The sequence below is a fragment of the Pteropus alecto genome, unplaced genomic scaffold, assembly GCF_000325575.1.
Source record: "Pteropus alecto unplaced genomic scaffold, ASM32557v1 scaffold13, whole genome shotgun sequence".
Taxonomy (NCBI): Eukaryota; Metazoa; Chordata; class Mammalia; order Chiroptera; family Pteropodidae; genus Pteropus; species Pteropus alecto.
The window spans coordinates 9,951,228-9,975,281 of NW_006434373.1; the positions used below are offsets into that span (position 1 = coordinate 9,951,228).

General features: G+C 37.0%; 1 protein-coding gene across 1 annotated transcript in view; it reads left to right on the forward strand.

Annotated features, from left to right (window-relative positions):
• The window catches only part of TMTC4 (transmembrane and tetratricopeptide repeat containing 4), a 53,808-nt gene extending 30,007 nt beyond the window's left edge, over positions 1 to 23,801 (forward strand). The window contains exons 8-17 of the mRNA XM_006909385.3: positions 453 to 655; positions 1,967 to 2,138; positions 2,225 to 2,356; positions 7,947 to 8,026; positions 8,197 to 8,304; positions 8,411 to 8,552; positions 14,203 to 14,317; positions 15,927 to 16,039; positions 21,246 to 21,315; positions 22,507 to 23,801. Of these exons, the coding sequence (XP_006909447.1) occupies positions 453 to 655; positions 1,967 to 2,138; positions 2,225 to 2,356; positions 7,947 to 8,026; positions 8,197 to 8,304; positions 8,411 to 8,552; positions 14,203 to 14,317; positions 15,927 to 16,039; positions 21,246 to 21,315; positions 22,507 to 22,655 (1,284 nt within the window). The 3' untranslated portion in view covers positions 22,656 to 23,801. The remainder of the gene's footprint in view (positions 1 to 452; positions 656 to 1,966; positions 2,139 to 2,224; positions 2,357 to 7,946; positions 8,027 to 8,196; positions 8,305 to 8,410; positions 8,553 to 14,202; positions 14,318 to 15,926; positions 16,040 to 21,245; positions 21,316 to 22,506) is intronic.
• Positions 23,802 to 24,054: the final 253 nt, after the last annotated feature.

Below are 24,054 nucleotides of genomic sequence, written 5' to 3' on the forward strand. Positions count from 1 at the left end.
TTTAAAATTCTAATGGTGTCAAGACTCTCTTATAAAGCTTTGCTTTTTTTGAAGACAAGTGTGTCAAGCTACAGATTCTTAGTGGTACATTTCATGGAAACAGAAATCAAGAGAACCATCATAGAATCCTATTCTTAGGTGACCCTTGCGCCTCAAATTGCCTGGGTCACAGACTTTGGATATCACTCATCAGACGTAGTTTGACCAAAAATGTAACAACTATATAGCAGAGTCTGGTGGCTATGCTGTATTTTTCTCTATTAAAATCTGAATTCATTTAATAAATTGCAAACTGTAGCCCCATGTCTAATGTACAAAGTGACAATTTATTTTATACAACTCCTCTTCCCTAGAACAGAAGCATATGGATGCCTCAGAAGTAAAGTTAGGGTATATATGTATTTTTTCAAGTTCAGTATCAAATAAATGTTTGTTTTCCTTTTGACTGACAGGCCATAAACTATAATTACTACTATTCATTGAATGCCTGGCTGCTGCTGTGCCCCTGGTGGCTGTGTTTTGATTGGTCAATGGGCTGCATCCCCCTCATTAAGTCAGTCGGTGACTGGAGGGTAATTGCACTAGCAGCACTCTGGTTCTGCCTAATTGGCCTAATATGCCAAGCCCTATGCTCCGAAGACAGTCACAAGAGAAGGTAAGAGGCAGCACTGAATTTTAACTTCCACAGTGGGTTGAGTCAGAAGCATTTTGCTAAATGCAGCACTGATCATTTTAACGATTTTGCAGAAGTAATGTCTAAGGACATTTATGCCTAGGATGAGTTCATCCATTTAGAATCCATTGCTGGCTTCGACTAGTAGGGAGTGAACTTGGAAGAGGGGGGATTGGATGACTGCTTTATCTCCCCCTCCCCCTTTCCTGCGAAGTAGCATTTTGAGATCCTTTTCTCGGTAGGTGGTAAAGAGTAATTTATGGTCAGAACAGAGTGTAATTGATGTGTGCTGTGCCCATTATTTCACAATTCTCCTTCAGAAAACCCTGGTGGATGCTATAGTGATTCCTTCTGTTGTTGTTTGGTACAAAATAAACTGCTGCCCCAAAGAGACTATATTCTTTCTCACCAAAATAAGAGGGAAAAAAAGGTATTGAGAAAATAATTGAGGGGAAAACAAATGCGTCTCATGAGAAAGAAAACTATTTAAGGTGATTTCTTTTACACATAAGTATTTATGGAATTAGATTTAGTAATTTCTCAAAATAAATTAAGTTTTAGATCTACCTATGTCTAAAATTGATTTATAATTCTAAAAGGTCAACAAACTTTTGTCCCAGTTCACTTACACATGTGCAATAAGGATTTATTTTTAAAATACTGTAGACACAGGGTCCAGGAAGGAGCCGCCAAATTTGATTTAGCTTCCCAGTTCATCCTCTTGTGTCATGAGGGATATTAGAAATGATAGCCTAGTTCCAAAAGTGTTTCATTGCTAGCTTTCTTTTTACTTGATTGAAATTGGAGATGATGTAGTCCCCAAAATGATATTAGTTTATTTCAGATTTTAAAAAGTTTAAACTAGTTAAGTATTATTATTTCTGTTATATTTGGAGTTGGGGGTCCCCATGAAAACTATGTTGGACTAATTAAGACCAGTTTCCACCGGGCTATTCAATACCTATGTGGTTTGAAGTGTAGTTAAGAAATTAAGAGTAAGTGAATTAATAAGGCCTCACACATGTCATCATTCTAACCTTATTGTTATAAATAGTGCAACTTATAAATTTTAGCCTTCTCTATGATGTTAAGTGCCTTAGTAAGATTTTTATGTCTTATCCTAATATTGCCAGGCTAAACCCTCTCTACTGATGACAACTTTTTGCTGCCGATAATACCTTTTCTCAACTTATGGCTTGAGGAAGAAAGGTCTTTAATATTATTTTAATGTTCAGTAGGACATTTTTTTAAGAAGTCTGAAAATAGCCATTTTAAGTACTTTTCATTTTCCAGGATCCTTACACTGGGCCTGGGATTTCTCATTATCCCATTTCTTCCTGCAAGTAACTTGTTCTTTCGAGTGGGATTTGTGGTGGCGGAGAGAGTTCTCTACCTCCCCAGTGCTGGATACTGCATGCTGCTGACTCTTGGATTTGGAGCTCTCAGTAAACATACTAAGAAAAAGGTACTGGCCAAGAGGGGTGCCATTCATAACCAAGACGTTTAGATGGATTTTCCTACTGACATTTAGCATCTCTCTCTATTCTTAAGAAACTAATTGCTGCTCTCATACTGGGGATTTTATTCATAAACATGCTGAGATGCATGATTCGTAGCGGTGAGTGGCGGAGTGAAGAACAGCTTTTTAGAAGTGCCCTGTCTGTGTGTCCTCTCAATGCTAAGGTATGTTAACTGCCATGTTTCTTTAGAAAGACTTTACTAGGAAATGTGTTGAGTTCAACCACTGAAGAAAAAGAAGGTTTACCTTCAGATAGAATCTAGCATAATACCATACTTGGGTTTTTCTTTGTTTTTTGTTTTATGATTTTGATAAAATTTATTAAAATGCTCCTTAGCCAAAATAATTCAAAAGAAATTGTTAAAACCAGAAAATGTCAGTGAAACAACAGATTACTTAGATGAGGTTTTACTCATCTTCCAGTTGGTCTGCTTACCTTTTGAGGTGCTAACAACACACATCAGTCTGGGGCTGGGGGCTGGGGCACACAGTTGAACTATTTAAAGCACATTTTTCAAAACACGAGCTCTGACCATAGCATTACCTCGCCTCCTCCACTCTGTAACTTGAAGATGATAATGCCTATGAATGAACAGCAATTTGGTTCAGGAAGTTTAAATTATGCTGTGGGGTGTGCAGTAGAACACATTTATGTCACCTGTGGTTTCTTGTGATTTCTTTGTTAAATTAGGTAAAAACAAATAGACTTTAAAATTGGCAGTGTTTTTGGTGACGCAATCTGAGAGGGATTTGTTTCACTTCTATTCTTCATGAATCTAAGCTCTTAGCTTAACCAGCTGTGCCCCTTTGGGTGAAACCACACTTTTTTGAACTTTCAGTGTCCTTGCCTATAAAGGGAAGTGTAATGCCTCTCTCCTGGGTTTGTTATGAGGCCTTAATGAAATATGGTGTCTTAAGTGCCCTAACAAGGTAGTTAGAACATAGTATGTGCTGAAGAAATGTTAGCTTTCTTAGGCTCACGTTAGTCTTGGTTGTAGCATTAAATGATGAGAAGGGAATGTTACTTGCTCAAAATGGGATGCCAAGGGGCTAGGTAGTAGAATTTCTGTTAATATAGATCATTATTATTACTAAACAATGATTCATTCTCTCAGGTTGTCAGAAGTGGATACTACATACGTGATCTTCAGGGGGTTAAAAAAAGAGCTCTTTGGAGGGCAGTCTCATTTTTACATTCTAAATTTTAGAAAAAACAATAATTTTTCTTAGATAAAATTATATAGATAAATCTAATGAATAGTCGACATGGTGACTTTGAAGCAAAGAATAGTCTTAAAAGTACTGACTCCTTGTTTGTCTTTTTCTTGGATTAAAAAACCTTATTCACGTTTTATAGTTAAGAGACTTGAATGAAAGAGTGAATTACTTCAAACTTTTGTGGTTAATTTGATTTGCCAACCTATCCATTTGTTTTATGCTACTAAAATTAAATTGCCTATGATTTAATTTCATAAATGTTAATAGATTTGCTTTATTTTTACTTTTCTATTTGAATAGCAGTAATTACCCCTTCTGTCTATATAGTTCTTCCCCACAAGGAACTCAGATTTCATTGTAGAGGCTCTATAATTAATCTCCATTATCCTCCCTCTAAGGTTTTTAGAGAGAGGGTATTATTTTCTTTATTTTTCCAAATGGGAGAAACTGAGGCATAGAATAATGGAACCGAGGTTATCTAGGTTAGTAATCTATGTGGCTAGATAGAGGCCTGTTATGGTGCAGTGCCCAGGTTACTCTAGTAAATGGGGAGGATGGCAATGGGACATATGTGATGTCTGAGCCTCTCTGTCTGCCCTAGTAATGTGACTTCATATGTTGTAGGCTAGAAAACAAAGGGCATGCACGCAATTATATGTCTGTTTCTGTAGTTTTCTCTCTTTAATTTAAAACAAGTGTACTTAGGAGACCTCATGTTTCAAAATGGACCTAGTGATAATAGTTTGTTCTAAGAATTTTTTCAGGAATACCATTCAGCATGAGCAAAATAGAGTTTTTGTTTTGTTTTGTTTTTCCTTCCTCTATAAACTGAAATGAAGTAAAATTATCTTTATGTCTTTTTTTGGAAAAAATAATGTTGATTTCAGGGAAAAGATCTCATCAGGAAGACACTGGTTTCATTCAACTCCAGTACAGGAGACACATTTTCTGTGCTAGATCCACTTTATATTCATTGAATATTAACTAAGCAATTGACACCTGGCTCTAGACTAGGCCCAGATTTACAAACTGAGACTTGTCTTTCTCAAAAGATTGCAATATCCATGTAGGTAGTACTGGTTTGTGGTCTGCATTTCAATTACCCACAGTGCCTTACCTGTGGTAGGTGCTCTATATTGGTGATTTAATCAAGCCAAACGGAAATTAAATTCCTTGAGCCTACTATAGATGAGATACCAAGAATCTAATTATATTTAGTCGTGTTTAGTTTTTAAGGCTTTAAAGTATATGGCACTTTATATCAACTCTGTGATACAATTCTAAGGTCTTTTAACAGTGAGATATTTCCACAATGAGGTATTTCCTTAAGGCGTGATCCAGAATGGACTAGAGGATTTTGTCCATGTTTATATGTTTAAAACATTTTAAGTTTAACATCAACCGTTGGCAGAATATTTGAAATAAACTGGTTTTAGTGCTGGTGTTAAAAGTACCTTCCATTATTGATGCTTTTACTTTGTTTGCATTTACATGTCATTGGGTTGCTGTGGTGGTTTTATCTGTGGCTTCTGTGCTGGTTCATTGCTTTGGCATGTATCACAAAGGCTAGAGGGAAAGTTCAGGAATAAATAGGCTTTTTCAATCTTTTACCTTTCATGGAAACAAAAATCACTCATTCTTTAAACACTGTTTTAAGTAAACTGTTTGTCAGGGTTGTTTGTTTTATATTTTTTACAATAGGTTATCTAGGCAGTTGTCTTCTGTTCAAATACTTTGCTTCATATAATCCACAGGTTAAGGCTGGCCTCTGGACAGACCTCTTTACCAGTCCTTAATTTTGGACACCTTGCCTTCTGGGGCTATATCAGACTTTTAACTAGTTCCATTGAAATAACTGCAGTCTGAATTTCCAGAGTCTCCCCTGATTTTCTGGTCTCTGGCTTTCAGGGTATATAACAGAGGGTGTATAACAGAACACCGTCTGTGCTGCAGAGGGCACTTGAACTCTTTGTGTGAGCTTTTTATTGAGAAAACAGAATTTCCCCATAACAAAGGAAAGCAGCAGGAGCTCAGGGGCGGAAGAGGCGGGAGTGTTGAAGTCTGTGCAGAGCTGTATTTGTATTCTGGGGACCACAAGCGCATCACTCACAGATCGGATTCTCCAATTCCGTTCTTTTGTGTGTGGGAGAGGAGGTGAAGTAACACTTCCAGTCTGGGGCTAGGGGAGGCATAAATCAAACCATTTGGAGCATACTTTCCAAAACGTGTATTCGACCATAGCATTAAGTAGTCTCCAAGCTATAATTTGAAGATGATAATACCTATGAGTGGACAATAATTTGGTTCAGTTTAAATTATGCAGTGTGCCGCTCAGTAGTACACATTTCCCTCACCTGTAGTATCCCCGCTTGTGCTTCCTTTCGTTAGATAAGGTAAAAATAAATATGTAGCCTTTAAAATTGGCAGTTAAAAACAAATCTCTGTTACATATGTACTTAAAGAATATCACTCATACTGCTCCATACCCTTCCAGAAATATTAGGATTTTCGAAAATGTGCTCTAACTGTAGCTTAAGATTGATGAGGCAGGATATGGTGATATTTTCAGAAGGGATTTTGTAGTGTTCCGAGTAATGCTAGTCGAATATGTTCAAACAATTATTGTATTTCACGATATATTAGTTCGCTATGACAAAATACCACAGATATGGTGGCGTAAACAACAGAAATCTATGTTCTCACAGTTCTGGTGACCTGAAGGCCAGGACCACTGTGTCAGCAGGGTTGATTTCTCTAAGGCCTCTCTCCTTGGCTTACAGATGGCCCCCTTCTCGCTGTATCCTCACATGGCCCATCTTCTGTGCACACACATTTCTGATATTTGTGGGTCAGAATTTTCTCTTCTTGTAAGGACACCAGTCAGATTGGATTAGGGCCACCCTAAGGACCTTGCTTTAACTTAATGACCTCCTTAAAGACCCTGTCTCCTAATCTAGTCACATTCTGAGGTGCTGGAGTTTAGGACTTCAACATATGAATTTGTGGGGATACGATTCATCCCGTAATACACAAAAAAGACATTTTACTTTAAGAAAAGTAATAGATCGTATGTATGATTGAGTAAGTCTAGAAATCACCATTAGTTGGTCCATCTATAACCACCCTAATAAAAGGGTGAGAAGAAACATAGGCTTTGGATCCTGTGTTCAAATTCAGCAACAGAAACTTAGGTAAGCTGCCTAACAACACTGGAGCAGCCCCTCAACTTGGAAGGGAGGGCGATAGAGCATCCTGTCAGGACTGCTCTGAAGAGGAGAGACTATATGTATTCGGTGCTAACCCTTGCACTGGTTCATGGTGACCCTCAGCACCTGCTCACTGCTGGTGTTTCTGTTATTGCTATTAGTCACACTTAACACACTCAATTGATAGAATTTCTATAGCGTCTCTCCTGAGATTACTATTGGCCTTTACATGGTAAGCCTCCAGGAGGAGCTTATGATCAATAAATACTTTTGATAATAGTTCTTATGAGTCAGTTTTGCTGCCCTGGTCTTAGTTTAGGCCCCAACTCCTTTCCTTGTAATTTATTCTGAGCCAATGTACTCTTGAGAAGATGCCATAAGTTGGCCACCCTAGTGCCTTCACATTAAGATGACCTGAGAATTTCTAGTCGGTTTGCAGCTGTGAGTCCTATTTCATCTAGTCTTCTTTAACACTCTCTTCAATTATTAAAAGTTCTCTTCTTTAGAAAATTGAGGTAAAAGTCTCATAACATAAAATTAATCATTTTAGTTCTTTAAAAATTAAAAACAGAATTACCACATAACCCAGCAATTCCACTTCTGGGGATATATACACACATATATCTCCAAAGGAATTGAAAGCAGGATCTCAAAGATATATTTGAACATCAATGTTCATAGTGCATCAGTCACACTAGCCAAAAGGTGGAAGCAACCTAAGTGTCCATCGACAGATAAATGGATAAACAAAATGTGGTATATCGATACAATGGAATATTATTCAGCCTTAAAAAGGAAAGCAATTCTGACACATGCTACAACATGGATGAACCTTGAGGACATTATGCTAAGTGAAATAAGCTAGCTATAAGAAGACAAATATTATATGATTTCACTTAGATGAGGTATCTAGAGTAGTCAAATTCATAGAAACAAAACGCAAAATGGTGGTCACCCTCAGCCCTAGTGGGGGACAGATGTGTAAGAGAGGAGGGGGAGTCAAGGGTTTAGCAACAAAACCAGCGTAGCTTCCTAACTTTCTAGTTTTCTTCTTGAGTTCCTTAGTTAAATACCCTTCTGTTATACTTTAGTGGTATCATCTGCTTGTTACTGCTGTCTTTGAATCTTTTCTTACAGAGTGGGGATGAAAGCACAAGCCAGCCCCTGGCAGAGCCTCTGTAGGGCTTTACCTAAAGTTCTGGTGGGTGGTCCTTTTTTTTTTTTTTTAATACCATTACCTTTTGTTTTCAGTTAGAAGATATGATAGGTATCACTGCTCTGAACAAAGAAGTCTATCAGCTGATGGCCAAGTTTTTATCTATATTTGCAGGTTCACTACAATGTTGGCAAAAACCTGGCAGATAAAGGCAATCAAACTGCTGCCATCAGATATTACCGGGAAGCTGTGAGGTACTGCAAGCATCTTGTCTCATTTATATACATGTCTTGTTTTAACTTTCTAGGGTTAAAAACCTGTCCCCTTAAAGACTCCAAGTTTAAGATATCTTTACCAATTTCTGAGGGTTTAGTAAAAACTACTGAGTGTTAACAGACAGCTTGGTTTCTCTCTCCACTTTCAGATTAAATCCCAAGTACGTTCATGCCATGAACAATCTTGGAAATATTTTAAAAGAAAGGAACGAGCTACAGGAAGCAGAGGAGCTGCTGTCTTTGGCTGTACAAATACAGTAAGCATTGTTTTTATAATTATGCTAGTGGCAAAGAAATGAGCTCCTACATTCTGGGGTCTAAGACTTTCTTTTCTTTGTTTGCCTTTTTAAAATGCTCTTCCAGGCCTGACTTTGCTGCTGCATGGATGAATTTAGGCATCGTGCAGAACAGCCTGAAACGGTTCGAAGCAGCCGAGCAAAGTTACCGGACAGCGATCAAACACAGGAGGAAATACCCAGATTGTTACTACAACCTCGGGCGTTTAGTAAGTGTATGATGGCCTTTAGATGCAAAAGAAAAGCTTGTATTTTTCTTTATTTATAATAAAATTATGGTAGTAACACCCCTCCTAGCACTTTCCATCGTATAAAGTTCTTTCACATAGATTTATCTCATTTGAAATTAGCTGTTTGATTTCCTTATATTTTACTTTTAAAGGTCTAATTAAAGAACAGTCCAACCTGAATTAGCTAAGAGATCACACAGGCAATAGGTCAAACCAGGCAATAAATTACAATTTTTAAAGTCCCTTGTGCCCTGTAAAACAGTACTCCAAGTGGTAACTTCCTGATAAACATCAGTTTCTATGTTTTTAAAACACAAATAAAAACTGAGATTAACAAAACAAACCCATAACGTGATTTCTGAACTTCCATCTTCTTCCAGGGACAGCTCCCTGCACCCCAGGTTATTCCTGTGTGATAACTGTTCTCCCCGAAAAAGAATTCTGAGGAAGGCACAAGATTTATATGAAAGAGTTTTGAGATTATTCAATGGAAATAGGAAATAATGTGTTCCATGGTGACTTTCTTTTTTTTAGTTATTGACAAAATATAAAGATACGATTTCTGTGATTTTCTTTTTCTAATTATTTATTTATTCAAATAAATATTGTAGCAAAAGCTATACATTAAGTTCAATAACCTTAAAATCTGAAAACATATTGCTAAATGATGGTGAAACAGATTCTGTCATTGTTTCTGAAAAGCTTCTACGAAGATACACAGCTTAATTATTATAGCTCTTGATTTTTTTAATAAAGAAAATTACCACATACCAATGAGGTGATGGAGGTGGTATCTATCCTTATTGTGGTCATCATTTTGTAACATGTGTATCAGATCATCACATAGTACACCTTAAGCTTACATATGTTATTTGCCAAATATATCTCCATAAAACTGAGGGGAAAATGACTTAGCCACAAATAGCAAAATTCTTTAAATAAGATGGTTATAGTCTCCCTTCAATCAACCCTTTAGTTTTGACTACAAGAAGCCAAATATATATGTTCCTAATATATTTAGTTTTTATATTTAATAAAATTGTTAAGGGAAAAACTTTTTGCTCATTTTAGCCAAACCAAAACACATGTATGGAGATGTGATTTTTAAAAGAAGTTTGTATATAATTTTCCAGATTTTATCCAGCCTACCTCACAGGTGGGATTGCACCAAAGTTGTTTTAAAGAGATGCCTGTTTATCCTCATTTTAGAGACCTGAAGCCTCACGGTCTTGGGGAGTTCTCGTGTTATCAAGACCAGTGGTTCCAAAAACTGGTTGTACATCCAAGTCATCCCCCGCTACATCAGATTTAGGGAATCAAAAGCCCCACAGGGGATCTGCATTTACAAAAACAAGCCAACAAAATTCCCTGAGTGATTCCAGTACCCTGTTATTGGCCCTGCATTTGGAAAGCAGTTCTGTCTGAACATTGAGCTGACTGCCAGGTCAGAGCAGAAAGACCGTTTGGGGAGAACAACCTAGAAAACATGAACTGCTTTAAGTTTATGGGAAAACCAGTCTTCAGTTGTACCATGATGGGACTGTGTTTGGTCTTCACTGCTTGTTTCTAGACTGGGTAGCCATGATTGTGTGAATTGAGGAAGGTAGAATTTTGTGAATGGAGGACACAAGGTGGCAAGAACAGGTGGCTAAAGATGAAATTTTGCCTCTCACACTCTGTGCTTTAAATGGGTAGATGCTGCTTGTATTATAAATTTTGAAGTGGCTTGCATGTTTTTATTCAAAATATAGAAAATATGGTTCAGTTATGATATATCATAAAAAGATACCATCTCTATATACTTGTGTGAACAAGAGAAATTATTTCTCCCTGGAAACAGAGGGAAGGTGGCAGTAATGTGACTGAGCCTTGGAACAGCACAATGTTTGAACAAGGAAGATTGATATTCTTGTTGTCCCATGTAGCTTTCTCTGAAGCCACTTACCTTGTATGCATTTCTTTTACGTTTTATGTGTGCTTTATGATCTAGTTACATACTTTGATGTTGAAACAGCTTTCTCTATGAAACCTGAATTTTTGAAGAGAGGTAAAACTATTCTAGTGACAAACCATTGTAGGAGATAAAAAAAATCTTTCTCCTCTACCCTCCTGTGTTCTCTGACTGGAGTGATGCAAATTAGACTGACCACAGACAGATTAACAAAACAACAGTTTATTAACATATGCAGTGAGCGTCCATACACTGGAGAAACTCAGTGATGAGTAACTCAAAAGGATGGTCTGAACTTGGGCGTACCTAGCATCTTAACAAAGAACAATACGTTTGTAGAGAAGTGACAAGACAAAGAGATTTTAGGTTCCCAAGGGTGGCATAAGTATATGGGGGAAACTAATGAAATGAGGTTTGTTTGTGTAAGTATGTCTTCCTCATGGCCTTAAAGCTTCCCCAGAAGAAAAGATTTATGGCAGTCCTCATTTCCCAGAAATTGCTACTTTTAGTCAGATCAAGGAGGCTTTAGTAAAGCTTCTTTCTGTATCTGTTGAATCTCAAATGCTTTCAGTGCAATATTCTTTATGCCAAAATGGTATATTTGGAGTGACATATTTTGATCCCCTACATTGTTCTCTCTGGGGAGGGGAAGGTGGAAAGACAGTAAAACTTCACCATATGATATAAGTAGAAACCAAAAAATTCAATCACATGCAAAGTAGAGTGGACCCTTGCAGAGTTAATGAAGTCAGAATAAGGGCTAGGTGGGGGATGGGAGAAATTGGGTTTTATCTGAATCCTTGCATTGGTGGTTACTGCAGGTGTTACTGTCTCTATTTACTGTGTCTATTATACTAGTACTTGCATGGCATATACTTGATATCCACATGAATTCTTTCATTTTTTTTCTTCTTCGGAGGTAGCTCTTCTTTTAGATCATTTCTTGAAAAGTGATTGTATCTGCAGCCTTCTAGGCTATGCTTTAAAGTTCTAATTCTTAACAGTCTTATTCCTTCCCCTAGTAGCTGCCTGTCACTGCAATTCCTTGAGATTTGGATATAGAGAATTTATGTTAAATGAGCCTTCCATAAGAGCTATAACCCAAGAAAGGAGGATGGAATATAAAATACAGGATTTCATCCTGTGCTCCAGTCCTGGAATTCATTCCTACTTTCACACAGAAGATAATGTGTAGTATTAAATAGCTCAAGAGCTTGTACTGCTCTGTGTGTATATTGTTTACTAATTATGCTACCGTGAAATGATCTTCCTATGTTCCCTTCTGCCAACTGTTCTTGCTTATTGAAAGATTTTGCTCTCCATTGTTGTTTAATTATCCAGCTTTTGCCTGCTTGACAGCTTAAAAGCCTTAAGAGCTTAATCTTTAACAGCTCAACCAACACATTTATATATTGGTGAATAAGGAGAACTTAATAACTTTAAAAAAAGTTTCTCTTTAAGAAACATCCTTAGTCATTGTTTTGTAATGGGAGACAGAAATGTGTTTTGATTTTTGGACTCAAATAAGAAGGGAATATATAATGCTACTCTCTTGTGAAATAGAAATTGGCAAGAACTGGTTTATTTGGGACACGTGACTGATATTAGAGATCTATAGTAATAGTGACTGGAGATATTACTAGAGACAATTCATTTTGCAAGGACTAATTGTATCAGTCAGGATCCATTCAGGAAAACAGAAACCCTGCTAATAAGTATTTTAAATAGAGAAGATTCAGTACAGGAAATTGATTGGACAGTTGGTGGAAGGCTAGAAGAACAAAAATAGAAAGGTGATATTAGCTCAGAGATTAACAAGAAACCCTGTAGTGTAGAGTTGGGGGAACAAATGAGAGGAAGTGGTGCCACCAGAATTTAGGAGCTCAGAGAAGGGGCCACCATCTCAGGACCTACAACAACCTTAAGAGCTTAGATCATGAAGGAAGGCCACTGCTTTCTGCCTTGGGACTGTGGAGGAGGGGATATAGCCACTTCAGAGACACTGCCAAGGAACAGAAAGGAGAGACTGAGGGTGGGGAAGTGGAGGAAGGCGTTACTGCCCTATGCCTACCACCTGATGGTCACCTGTGACTCCTATTGACAGAAACTTAACAAGGAGCCAAGTAGCAAAGGACTCTGGGAAATGTAGTTTGCAGAATATAGAACGACAGGCATGGGACCAATCGGCACATTACCCATCTACTTTCTGGATGGGTAGTTCTTGCTAAATCACCATTTTTTCTCTGCTTCCCTTACAGTGCTTATTCACTTTGTATAAAAGCTATAAGAAGTGTGAAGGTCAACAGAAAATAAAAGTAAATTTTAGTCTCTTGTTATTCTTTAATAAATAGTAATAATAATAATAGTAATGGCAAAATATGTAAAGAATTTTGTTGCATAAATGAAGCTATGTTGGTTTTCTTGGATTTGTTAGAAAGAACGTAACCACAGATAGTGTCTACTCAAAATTATGTCACTTCCTGGAGAAATTGACTGAGAAATCAGTGGGAACATCAAATATAGAGACAATTAAATGTTGATATAATTAGCAGCCTAAATTATTTTAAGGTTTTGAACTTTTCATACCATTTCCTTATTTAAGGACTAAAATATAGAAACTTGAGTTTCTGAGTCTCATGAGAAATTCTGACATCTTTAGCAAATGGATATTCGTAAATGTTTCCATAATTCATTAAATCTTTTGTGCATAATATGCCACCTATTTGCTATGTGGGTCATAGGACAAGTCAAAATGTTTCTGTTGTGTAATGAAAAGACAGATTTGACAGTAAGTAAGGAAATAGCCTTAAATTCTGATGAATTGTTATCATTTGTACTTTTTGCAGAGTTAAAGTTCATTCAGATGAGATGTGCATTTGAACTGAGTTAAAGAGGGCACGAGGGTCACCTGCTAAAAAAATCTATCACTTTCTCCCTTTGCAGGCTTTTATTAATTATGCAAACTGAGGACCAGCCATTTTGTATTCTGTTATTAATGTTAAACAGCATTCCTTTTAAAAAGAAAGCGACAGATAACTCTTTCTTTCCTAAGGGAGGCAAATAGGCCCCACGTATCCAGAGCTTTTATATCAACCACGTAAGACTTTTCCCAGAAGTTTACAGTATCTCATCTACTGATAGATTTTTATGAAGCTTGGATGTAGGCAGGAGGAAGCTACTAGACTTCTTCACACGGTGAATTTGACAAATTTAGCTTGTAATCACATTAAATATTTCGTTTACCCTTAAATTACAATTTACCAAAGATGGACAGTGTGGTCTTTCTAGAAAAATACTAATGATTAGGTTTTTAACTTATCTCTCTTCAGTAGTCTGAAATACAATTTGACACCTGGCATTGCTAAGTTATGGGTTGTAGTTAAGAGATTGTAGGCTCGGGAGCTGGACTTCCTGGTTCTAAACCCTGCTCTGCCATTTCTAGATGTATAACTTTGAATAAGTTAATTTATCTGTGCCTCATTGCTTCATCTGTAAAATGGGGATAGCTATGTGCTTCATTCAGATTATTTTGAGGATTAAATGAGTAATATGAAAAATTAGAAGCTTAATATATACAGGTTAGGTTTTGTTTGATTTTGGTTTGGTTTGGGTAAATCTTGGAGAGTAAGCAAAAAACATTGGAATACTGATATCTTGGGGTCTGTGCTTTATTTTCAGTATGCAGATCTTAATCGTCACGTGGATGCATTAAACGCGTGGAGAAATGCTACTGTGCTGAAACCAGAACACAGTTTGGCTTGGAACAACATGATCATACTCCTTGATAATACAGGTACAGAAAAGTGAATTAAATAAATCCGAGGAAATTATTTTATGGTACAGAACCATTGAATAATTAGGAAATATATAGATTATTGTTTTCTTCCTAGTTTATGTTAGAATATTTTTTCAAAAATTATTATGGGATTCAATATTTTACATTACAAAAATGTCTATTCTTCTAGAAAATGGAGTTTCCTTTGACATTTTGGGAATGTTTGGGAAAATGACACCACTTAAAATTGCATTGAGTAATGGGAAAGATGTATGCTAATACTTCATTTCTTCTGAAGCCTGTTATCTAGCCACCTTGCCCATCACCTAGGACACTAGAGGTACCCAAAAGTGAGCAAGAATGGCTTCTGAGCTTAGGAAGTGGATGGTACTAGGTCCATGCTTTAAATTTCATGGACTGCACTCAAAGGATATGCCCTCCAACCAACACTCAGAGTGTCTTATTTTAGATATATTGCTAATAGACTCAATGATCTGGTTTCTTAGCCCATAGCAGACTCTTTCAACTCAGTTACTCTGCTCCTTTAGTTTTAAAAATCCAAGCATCCTGTAAGAAGTGGTAGTATTAATTTGGCAGCATCTAAAGCTAGTAAGCCATCTAAGCCATGTGGAGAAGAGATATGCACTTGTTTCAAATGAGAGTATAGAATGTGTACTTCAATATAATAAATATTAAGTTATTCAAATGTTACTATGATATTCTTCAGACCTGTTTTCTCCAATTTGGGTATAATTGGTATCTGGAGAACAATTAAAACTAGGTTTTATATGCTCTTACGAAATGTAATCAGAAGTGTTGATACATTCTATCAGAATTGTGCTGAGCTGCAGTGACTTCCCAACTGATAGGATCCTTTGTGTACGTGTGTGTTACGCGTGTGTGTATTACACATTTTATGTTGATTTTTTTTCCCAGCCACTCTCCCAGAGCTTAGCTGAAGTTATTCTTCTTTGAAGGACTTCTTCCTGTTCTTTCTTTTTATTCTTACTCCCTACCCACATTGAAATCTTGTGTTGCTTTCATAATATTCCCATGGTACTTATGCTTTCTTGTTCTGTGAGTCTCTTTTGTGTATGTTTTCTCTACCCAAGAAAAAGCTCTACTTTTCTACCACTGAGGGGGTAGGACAGTTTTTCTCTCATATATATATAACATTATATATAATATGTATGTATGTATGTATGTATGTATATATGATAAGTAAATGAAAGAACATATTAATAACTTTGGGATTTTCAAGTTATGCATGTTCCTTAGCATTAGGTTGCTCATTTAATGTTTTAATGATTTTCTTATTTTTTAACAAAATTGTTGATATCTATATTCATGAAGATGTTTATTTCAGCATCATACATAATTGTAAAAAACAAACAATCTAAACATTCAGCAATAGTACAATGAATTGTGATATTTCCACTTATGGCAATATTAAGCAGTCTTTGAAAATTATATTTTTGGATAAAGAGTTGCCACCCTGCCATCTCAACTAGAACTCTATGTTGATTTTCTTTAGTAGTTAATTTATAATCATTGTATATAATCCACATAAGCTCTGTTAATTAGAGAGAGACCAAAATACTAGTAACACATTTTTTTTTACTCTCAGGTAATTTAGCCCAAGCTGAAGCAGTTGGAAGAGAGGCACTGGGATTAATACCTAATGATCACTCTCTGATGTTCTCGTTGGCAAATGTGCTGGGGAAGTCCCAGAAATACAAGGTATGTAAGCTATAGCTGTGATTTCTTGCAATTAATGCCAGCATCTGACAGAAGCCATAAATGTTACTTCTGCCCAGTTAAATTCAGAATTAGGCCGAAATAGTGGTAGCAGTATACTAGTGTGGCTTGGTCATTTTGCTTCCTGGAGAAGTTGTCCAAAAGATGGATTTGCAGGGTGAGACTCCGTGTTTGCTCTCATCAGAATTCACTACCCTTGCTCAAACATGGGGAGGAATGGAGAAGCCCAAAAATGAGGCACATCCTAGCAGATGCGTTTGATTCAGCTCTTGCAGTTGGGCTGGAGCTCTGGGTTTTTCTGTAGGTACTGTCTTACAAAAGGACTAACAGCCTGTGGAGAATATAAGGCTGGTTCTTGTTGCTTCCAAGTTTTTCTTCATCTAGAGTTAAGTTATAGGTCATCTGCAAGGCCCTAGAAGCTTCTGACCAATAAAGAACAGAAGATATTTAATCTGAGCTCTATCTAACTGGGCTCTCAGGGTTGACTAGAAGTAGACTGTAAATCAGAAGTTGCATAATTCCCTGTATATTGAAGGGGACTCAGTGTTCCTAATACTGGTGATCTTGAGCTTTAATCTGATATATTGGAATCACCAAGGGAGTATGTTAGAATATAGATGCCTAGAATCCTTCCCACAAGAGAGTCTATCTTAGTCAGTTGCCTAAAGTCAAGGGATATGCAGTTTAACCAGCATCCCAGGTATCTAACACAGATATTACAGAAAATACTTTTAGAAGCAGCGCCTTAGTCCTTTTATGAGAGAAATATTTTCTTTCCGAGTCAGGGGCCTTATCTGATCTTGATGACACTAGGCCTAAAGGTAATGATTAATTCATATTTGTCCTATGTTATTTACTTCTCCTGTTCTGCTCATTAGATGTCATTATCAGTATACTTTTCTATAATAATAGTAAGATATGTCAAGCATTTCTCTCATTTTTGAATGTCAAGTTGTTTAATAGCTTCAATATACATTTTAGCATTTCTAGATTTTGCTCCAAAGATAACTTTTTGAGGGGTTAAGTTTTATTTTTTATGGATCTACTCGTGTAGAGAGAGGAAGGAGGTAAGGAGGTCTAATGACCTCTCCTGCCATCTGTGTCATTCTGGGATGGGTCGGGAATGTCCAGGGACCAGCTACAGCAAGTCTTCAGAATTCAGCTTATGTAATCATTGTATTGATTTTTCTGTCATCCCACAGCCTGTAAGCTAGAATTTCTATTAAGGTGATAGAACCTCAGTTTCATCTGGCTTCCAGTTCACATTGATCCTTTTTTTCCCAGATAAAGTAGAAAATACTCCGTAAAACAAAATTGACAAATGAGTTTCCTATTTCTCTACACATTTTGCATCCTAATTGGCTAGGCCAGGGCACTGAGCCTAAGATAAGGAAACAGAGGATGAAATCTGAACTAAGGAACTTACCATGAGCTCTTCAGGAGTTGCCAAAAGGAGGGAGATGATGTTAAACCCTAACCCATGACGTCAGCCACCAGCCCTCCCTTAATATATTTTTTAAATTCAAGATTTAGAATTTAAAACCACTATTTATTTCTTTCTATTGTAGTAGAAAAAATGATACTTGTTGCTATTAGCTACTTGTGGCCTGTCCTTGGCAGAGCACTAGGTGGGAATACTCCTACCTAGTAATGGGAGAGGAAGGTAACTTGTCAAAGTTTCCTAGCCCGGAAGATAGAAAAATGTTGACAAAAGAAGAGATGTCAGAAGAAAGAGCTGTTTTGGGGAGGATGGTGAATGTGGGTTAGATATGCTCCCTCTCAGGTAACAGTGGGGCAGCCCTGAGAGGATGAGGAGGCGACAAGGTGGTGGCTTAAAGGGGTAGAGTGAGTGGTCCCTCCAGCTCAGCCATCATCCCGTCAGGACAGGAGTATTCCCACTTAAGTATTTGCTGTTTAAATTATCATCAATTTTTGATGAATCTCTTTAGTGAGCCTGGAGACTTCTTGAGGTCAGAGTCTTAAGTACCATTTGTGTATCTCTATTGCTGTCCAGCATACTGGTGGGCATTTATTAAGTGCCCCCATAGGAGCTGTGAAATGGCTGAATGCATCTCATATTTGGCTCTGAAATATTCAAGCTTCCAGAATCTATTCTGAGATTTTGATGTGCCAAGCGAGTGTTCTCATTATACCCATGTGACTATTGGGAACCTTTTTATGCAAGCAGCCCTTTATGCTGAAGAGCACTTAACCACTCCTCCGTTTATTTATCTGTAAAATGGAGATGGTGATAAGAAAAAATGCACAATTTATAGCTATTAAATGGTAAATATATACATGCAATAATAATAATTTTAGTTTAGTGATCATTAAATAAAACTCTAAGGATCATTAAAACCTATTAGAATTTGTTACTTATTGCCATTTAATTTCTAATTTATGGTTAATGTGATAGAGCAAAAATACAAAAGTAATGTTTTTAGTACTTAAATTGTTACCTCTCATCCTAATTTCTCTTTCCACTGGCCCTGGAGTTTAAAAGCAGGTTATGTTTACAGAGCAGTTTCCTCAGCTCCAGACATTTATGCCACACCTTCATGAATTTCTCTTGGCCACATCTACATATTACTTTTCTTATTATTTACTTGACATCTTTCTTTAGAATTTTAACACAGATAAAGTAGAAACATATTATTGCTATAAATATTAGGTAACTGAAAATAAAACAATTTTTTATAAGTCTCAGGTAGATACTATCACTGGCCAAGGCTCTGAGCCTGGGGGTTGCCTTCTCTTAGTTTCAAAGGGAGATTGGCAGGCAATGAAACTGTGACCCCCAAATCACCACCAAATGGAGACTTTTGTCCAGAATGAACCAGAAGAAAGGAAGGCATATTGAGAAGGGAACTACTCTCTTCCTATGCAATACATGGTTTCAACTTTGTGTTGGACCACCTGTATCACCTTCCCTAGTTGGAGCAAGCTGCAGGGTGTCCCTTGTGAAACTCTATCCTTAGTTTAAGGATGCTGGTGTGGTGATGTATCTACCCCGCCAGTCAGTGTGGCTCAAACAACCTCTAACTGCCCCATCCTCTCTACCTAGACATTAAGACCCTCATTGGTCCCTTTGCAAGTCCTTTCTCTGTCTCACATGATGTCCTATACCTCTGTCAAATACATTTTGTCTGATACACTTCAGAAAATAATATATTATTTTTTCTTTCTGTTGATGAAAAAAATATCCCCAGTTTAAAATGTGAGTTTATGTATTTGTTCTTTGGCATTTATCAGCTCATTACCTGAGTCTCTAAGCATCCACACACCTCCACAGAAGATCAGCTTGTGAACAGTTCATTGCTTTCCAGAACAGGGCTGCCCCACTGTTACCTGAGAGGGAGCATGTCTAACCCACACTCACCATCCTCCCCAAACCAGCTCTTTCTTTTGACATCTCTTCTTTTGTCAACATTTTTCTATCTGCCAGGCTAGGAAACTCTGACAGATTTTTTCCTCCCCCATGACTTTGCCCACCCTCTCATTCCTCCAACTCCATCCCACCCGGCCTCCTCATTACCCAGCCAGGGTTCAGGCCCTGCCTGGCCAAGAGCAGCAGCCCCTCCCTGTGCACACTGCCCTGAATACCAGTACATCCCCCAAACCTGACTGCAACTCCACATCATCCTGAACGATGTCCACACTCATGGATATTTGAGAAATTAGTTAAATGAATCAAAAAGTGAATCTAGCATCTCCTAGCAAACTCCTAACTTGCTTTTTATCTCTAAATCAGTTCTCTCTAGTTAATACATTTGCACGTAAGGGAGCATTTTAAAGTAGATTTAGATTACTTGGGCTTCCTATTTCTCAAATTTTAGGTTTTAAATAGAAATATTTGAAAATCATCAGAAGCAGCACTACAACTTAGAAACCACTACAAATCTGTATAATCCATTTGATTTTTTGCCCAACATATCTAAGATGGCGGGAAAATCTTAGGCTTCCTTGATGGAATTTCAGCTACTGAAACTTGGAATGTAGGCGCTGACTTTGAAACAAGTTCTGAGAGTGATGTTCGATGGCATCCTATATGTTGTTCTGATATCTTTATTCAGTCCCTCTTGGGTGACACTTCTAAAATACAAATTTTCTCTTCCAGCTCTGTCTGAAAAGTGATGGTTTCAGAGATGTTCACCCAAATTCCCAACCTGTTTCTTAAGAATGTTACAGGCCATTATGGGATAAGGAAACTGGTCTTCTTATACTTTATAAAATGTATAATTCTGGAGCAGGAAGCCCACCTGGAAAAATTCACAAAAGGTGCAGCTAGAAGAAGCAAACCTTCCCCAGTACCACCAACTTTGGTTATTTAAGCTTAGCGTTTGATGCTTGGCCCTTGAGGAACATGAATGTAGGTAGCATGACTAGCTGCCCCCAGCAGGTATCGGCGAGAACTGTTAGGCACCTTTATTTCTCAGCAATGTGGTAGAAAGGGTCAAGCCAGCCAGCCATGGCCAGTAATGATCAGGCAAGGAAACACTTGGTCATGCTTCTTAGTGACCGCATTGGAAGTGAGTACTATGTGAAGGAAATGCAAGTCTACGTAAAAATCAATTCACTCATATCAGGGGCATTTGGTCATGGTCATATATAATACCTCAAGGCTTAAGTGCTGGAGCGGGGGCGGTGCTGTCTCTCTGCTCATTTTTTCCAGCTGCATGGGCTGCTTCTGGGGCACAGAGAGGGTTGTGGGTTTTGAGGGGATATTAAATAGGCCCTCATTTCTACCTTGAGAATTCTGGAAATGAGTTCATCAATGCTGACTGAAAATGACACTCCCATGGTGTCTTCACAGCCCAGCTCTTTTCTATCTATGACCTTTATTCATCCTCCACTGCACCCTAAACTGAGCTACTTGCTTGAAGTCACAGAACTTCAGCCACTTTAGAGAGTCAGGTGGCAGAGCTCATTAGCATATTTATCTTCTCTCTGCAGCCACCATCTCTTTCCACTGCCCCTCACACCCTGTGTGTTTGCCCTGTCGCTCACTTCCCTGATCTCCCCTGGGAGCCTCTTAACAGGGTGTGGCCCTGCTGTGCCTTCCTAGCGGTTCTGGAAGAAGGATGCAGTGAAACAAAACAAGCACATTAAAAGTTTAAAAACTATAGGCAATAAAACTGTGTTGGTTTTGCATCATTTGCGGTACCTTTTTATGTATTTCATTTTTTAGGAATCTGAAGCTTTATTCCTCAAAGCAATTAAAGCTCATCCAAATACTGCAAGTTACCATGGCAATTTGGGTAAGGAAATTTTGCAGAACCATATTGAAATTCTGTGTAATTTTAATGAAATGGATGTATTTCTGTAAAATCAATGTTGGGAGAACAGTTTTCTCAAACTTAGCCTTTATTGTCTTTTATAATCTGGTTTCAAAATATAGGTTTAAAAAAGGAATTATTACACTAAAAAGGGATTATACACTAAATAATAGTCATATTTACAAATTGTAATTGTGTGACTAAAACAACCCCCAAAATCCCCGACTCAATGTAACAGCTTCTGATGATAAAACTCAAATTTTCTTTCTTTGTGTGAAGGATCTTAGAATGTTAAACTGAGATGTACTTTAGAAGTTTGCTATTTAACTTACGTCCTTCTCTGTTTTTCCGTAGTGGACCTTCCATTCTAGCTTGGTCTTCTCTGTTTTCTTACGTGCTCCTATGCCTTTGCTAAAAATACATTTACATTGATTTCTTCCCTACAATTCCTTTCTTCCACTTTTACATCTCAATAATTAAGATATTTAGAGCATAGCATGTTGATGTTTAGAATGCTCAATCCTGTGAATATTTTTTCACCAAATCTGTTTCCTACAGACTGTAGCTTCTCATCACAAGTCATGAAGCATCGAGAGTTATTCTTTTGCCCATGTAGAAAATTAGCTTTACTTACAAAATCATAATCATCAGAGGCTTATTACTTTAATAATTAGGTTTATTTTAACTATCATTTTATGATCAGATCTTGACGTTAGAACCCTTATTTCCAGCTGGCAATAAACAAGTTATTATTTTGCCATGAGGTATAGGGGAATGTTTATTTAAAGTGAACAGCTGGACCTCTTCATAGTCAGGGAGGGACCTAAGCAACATGGGGCCCCAGCCCCATTCAGCCTGGCTTCCTGGAAATTTCACGGCAGCATTGAGTAACTTTTAGTGTACTCTTCCTTTTATTTCTTTATGTAATAATGTTACTGTGGGTGGGTTATGCCCAATGATATGAAGAACCTAAGGACTAACTGGGGTGGTGAAACGGACAATCCTGAGGGAATGTGATTACAATAAATAAAGTTTGTGGTACAAACAATATTATTTTAAACAATAGTTTTTGAAAACTGCAGAGGTTCTTTAACAGTTTCTTGTACAAGCGGTCGGGAATGCCACAAGTTATTCAGAAGCATTTCCAATGAAATTTGTCTCTTGCTATTTCAGCTGTGCTTTATCATCGTTGGGGACATCTAGACTTGGCCAGAAAACACTATGAAATCTCTCTGCAGCTTGACCCCACTGCATCAGGAACTAAGGAGAATTATGGTCTCCTAAGAAGAAAGCTAGAACAAATGCAAAAGAAAGATGTCTGATCCTTTTTCCTTCATTTTTTGAGTGTGCGTGTGTGTGCATGAGGCACATCTTTAATATTACGTGGTTAAATTTAAACATTTAAAAATCTTTCTTGTTTGTTTTATTGGTTTTTTCTATGTAAACAAAATCATACAAAAAGATTACAGCACCAGCAGTATACTCTTGAATGCTCGATGTGGTTTTTGCATTGAAATTGTATTTTTTCAGACCACTCAAATGTAAATTCTAAAATTCCAAGGATGAAGTCTTTTTTTTAATTAAAATGAAAAAAGAGAAAAAATTATCTTGAGCAATTTACAGTAGAATTAAACCTGCATTTGGGATGTGAGCCGTGTTGTGTAGAGACTAGCACTATTAAATATCAACTGTGAACAAGAAATGACAAACTGACTCCTACAATTTATATAAATAATGAATATGTCTGTATATTAGACTTCTTATTTAATGACAAGAAAGGATAAATTAAGATTTTTGTTTTTTTAATCTTTTTTTAAACAATATTCTATGAACTTCATTTATAAGAAAATATATTTATTTGTATTTTTATGTTTTGAACAGGGCAAATAATCGAATGAAGAATAGAAATGTTAACATCTAGTATATTTATATACTTTTTCCCCCATAGGAAGAAATTCACTCTTGCAATATTTTTTAGATTCTCCAACTTGTGCAGTTTTATAATGTAGGAAATTAGGTAGTATTCTACATGAACTGTCACTATTAATAGAAAATTCAAGCCATGCTTTAGGCAAAAGCAGGTAGCCTGATGTCTTTATTTTGTCATATCCAGTATTAAGAGAGCTACACATCTATGTAAGTTGCTTCTTCATGTTTTTAACTGTAAAGCAGTTTTTCATTTGGCTTAATGGAACCACAGTCATTACTATATCCCGAAAATGCAAATGGTAAATTTTCTCTCAGAAGAAGCTACAGTTGGGGGTTTGTGGTATTTAGATTTAGATTGTGAATTAGATTATTTTCCCCATTTTATTTGATAGGAATAATCATGTTCCTTTTGTTTCATTCTTCTATATATGCTATTGACCTAATGATTTATGCACTCTGTAATTTCTTATGCAGTAATATTACACAAACTGGTATAAAAATGTCATATTGCTTTCTTAATAGATGATTTTCAAGTTAATGAACTTCGTGTCCTCTTTTCCCTTAAAATGAAATCAAAGTGACCAGTCCATCCTTTCTGGTATGTGGCTTGTACTGGCTCAGAGAATAGGACGAATAGATCCCACAATGAGATGAATCTGATTTTTTACACTTAGTTTTTTGGGGGCATATCTGTGTCGATTTGTAAATCAGTAGTTGTAACTTATGATGGTTCAGATACATCAGAAAAGAAAGTGCTGGTCATTGACATACATCAGAAAAGTGCTATGTTTC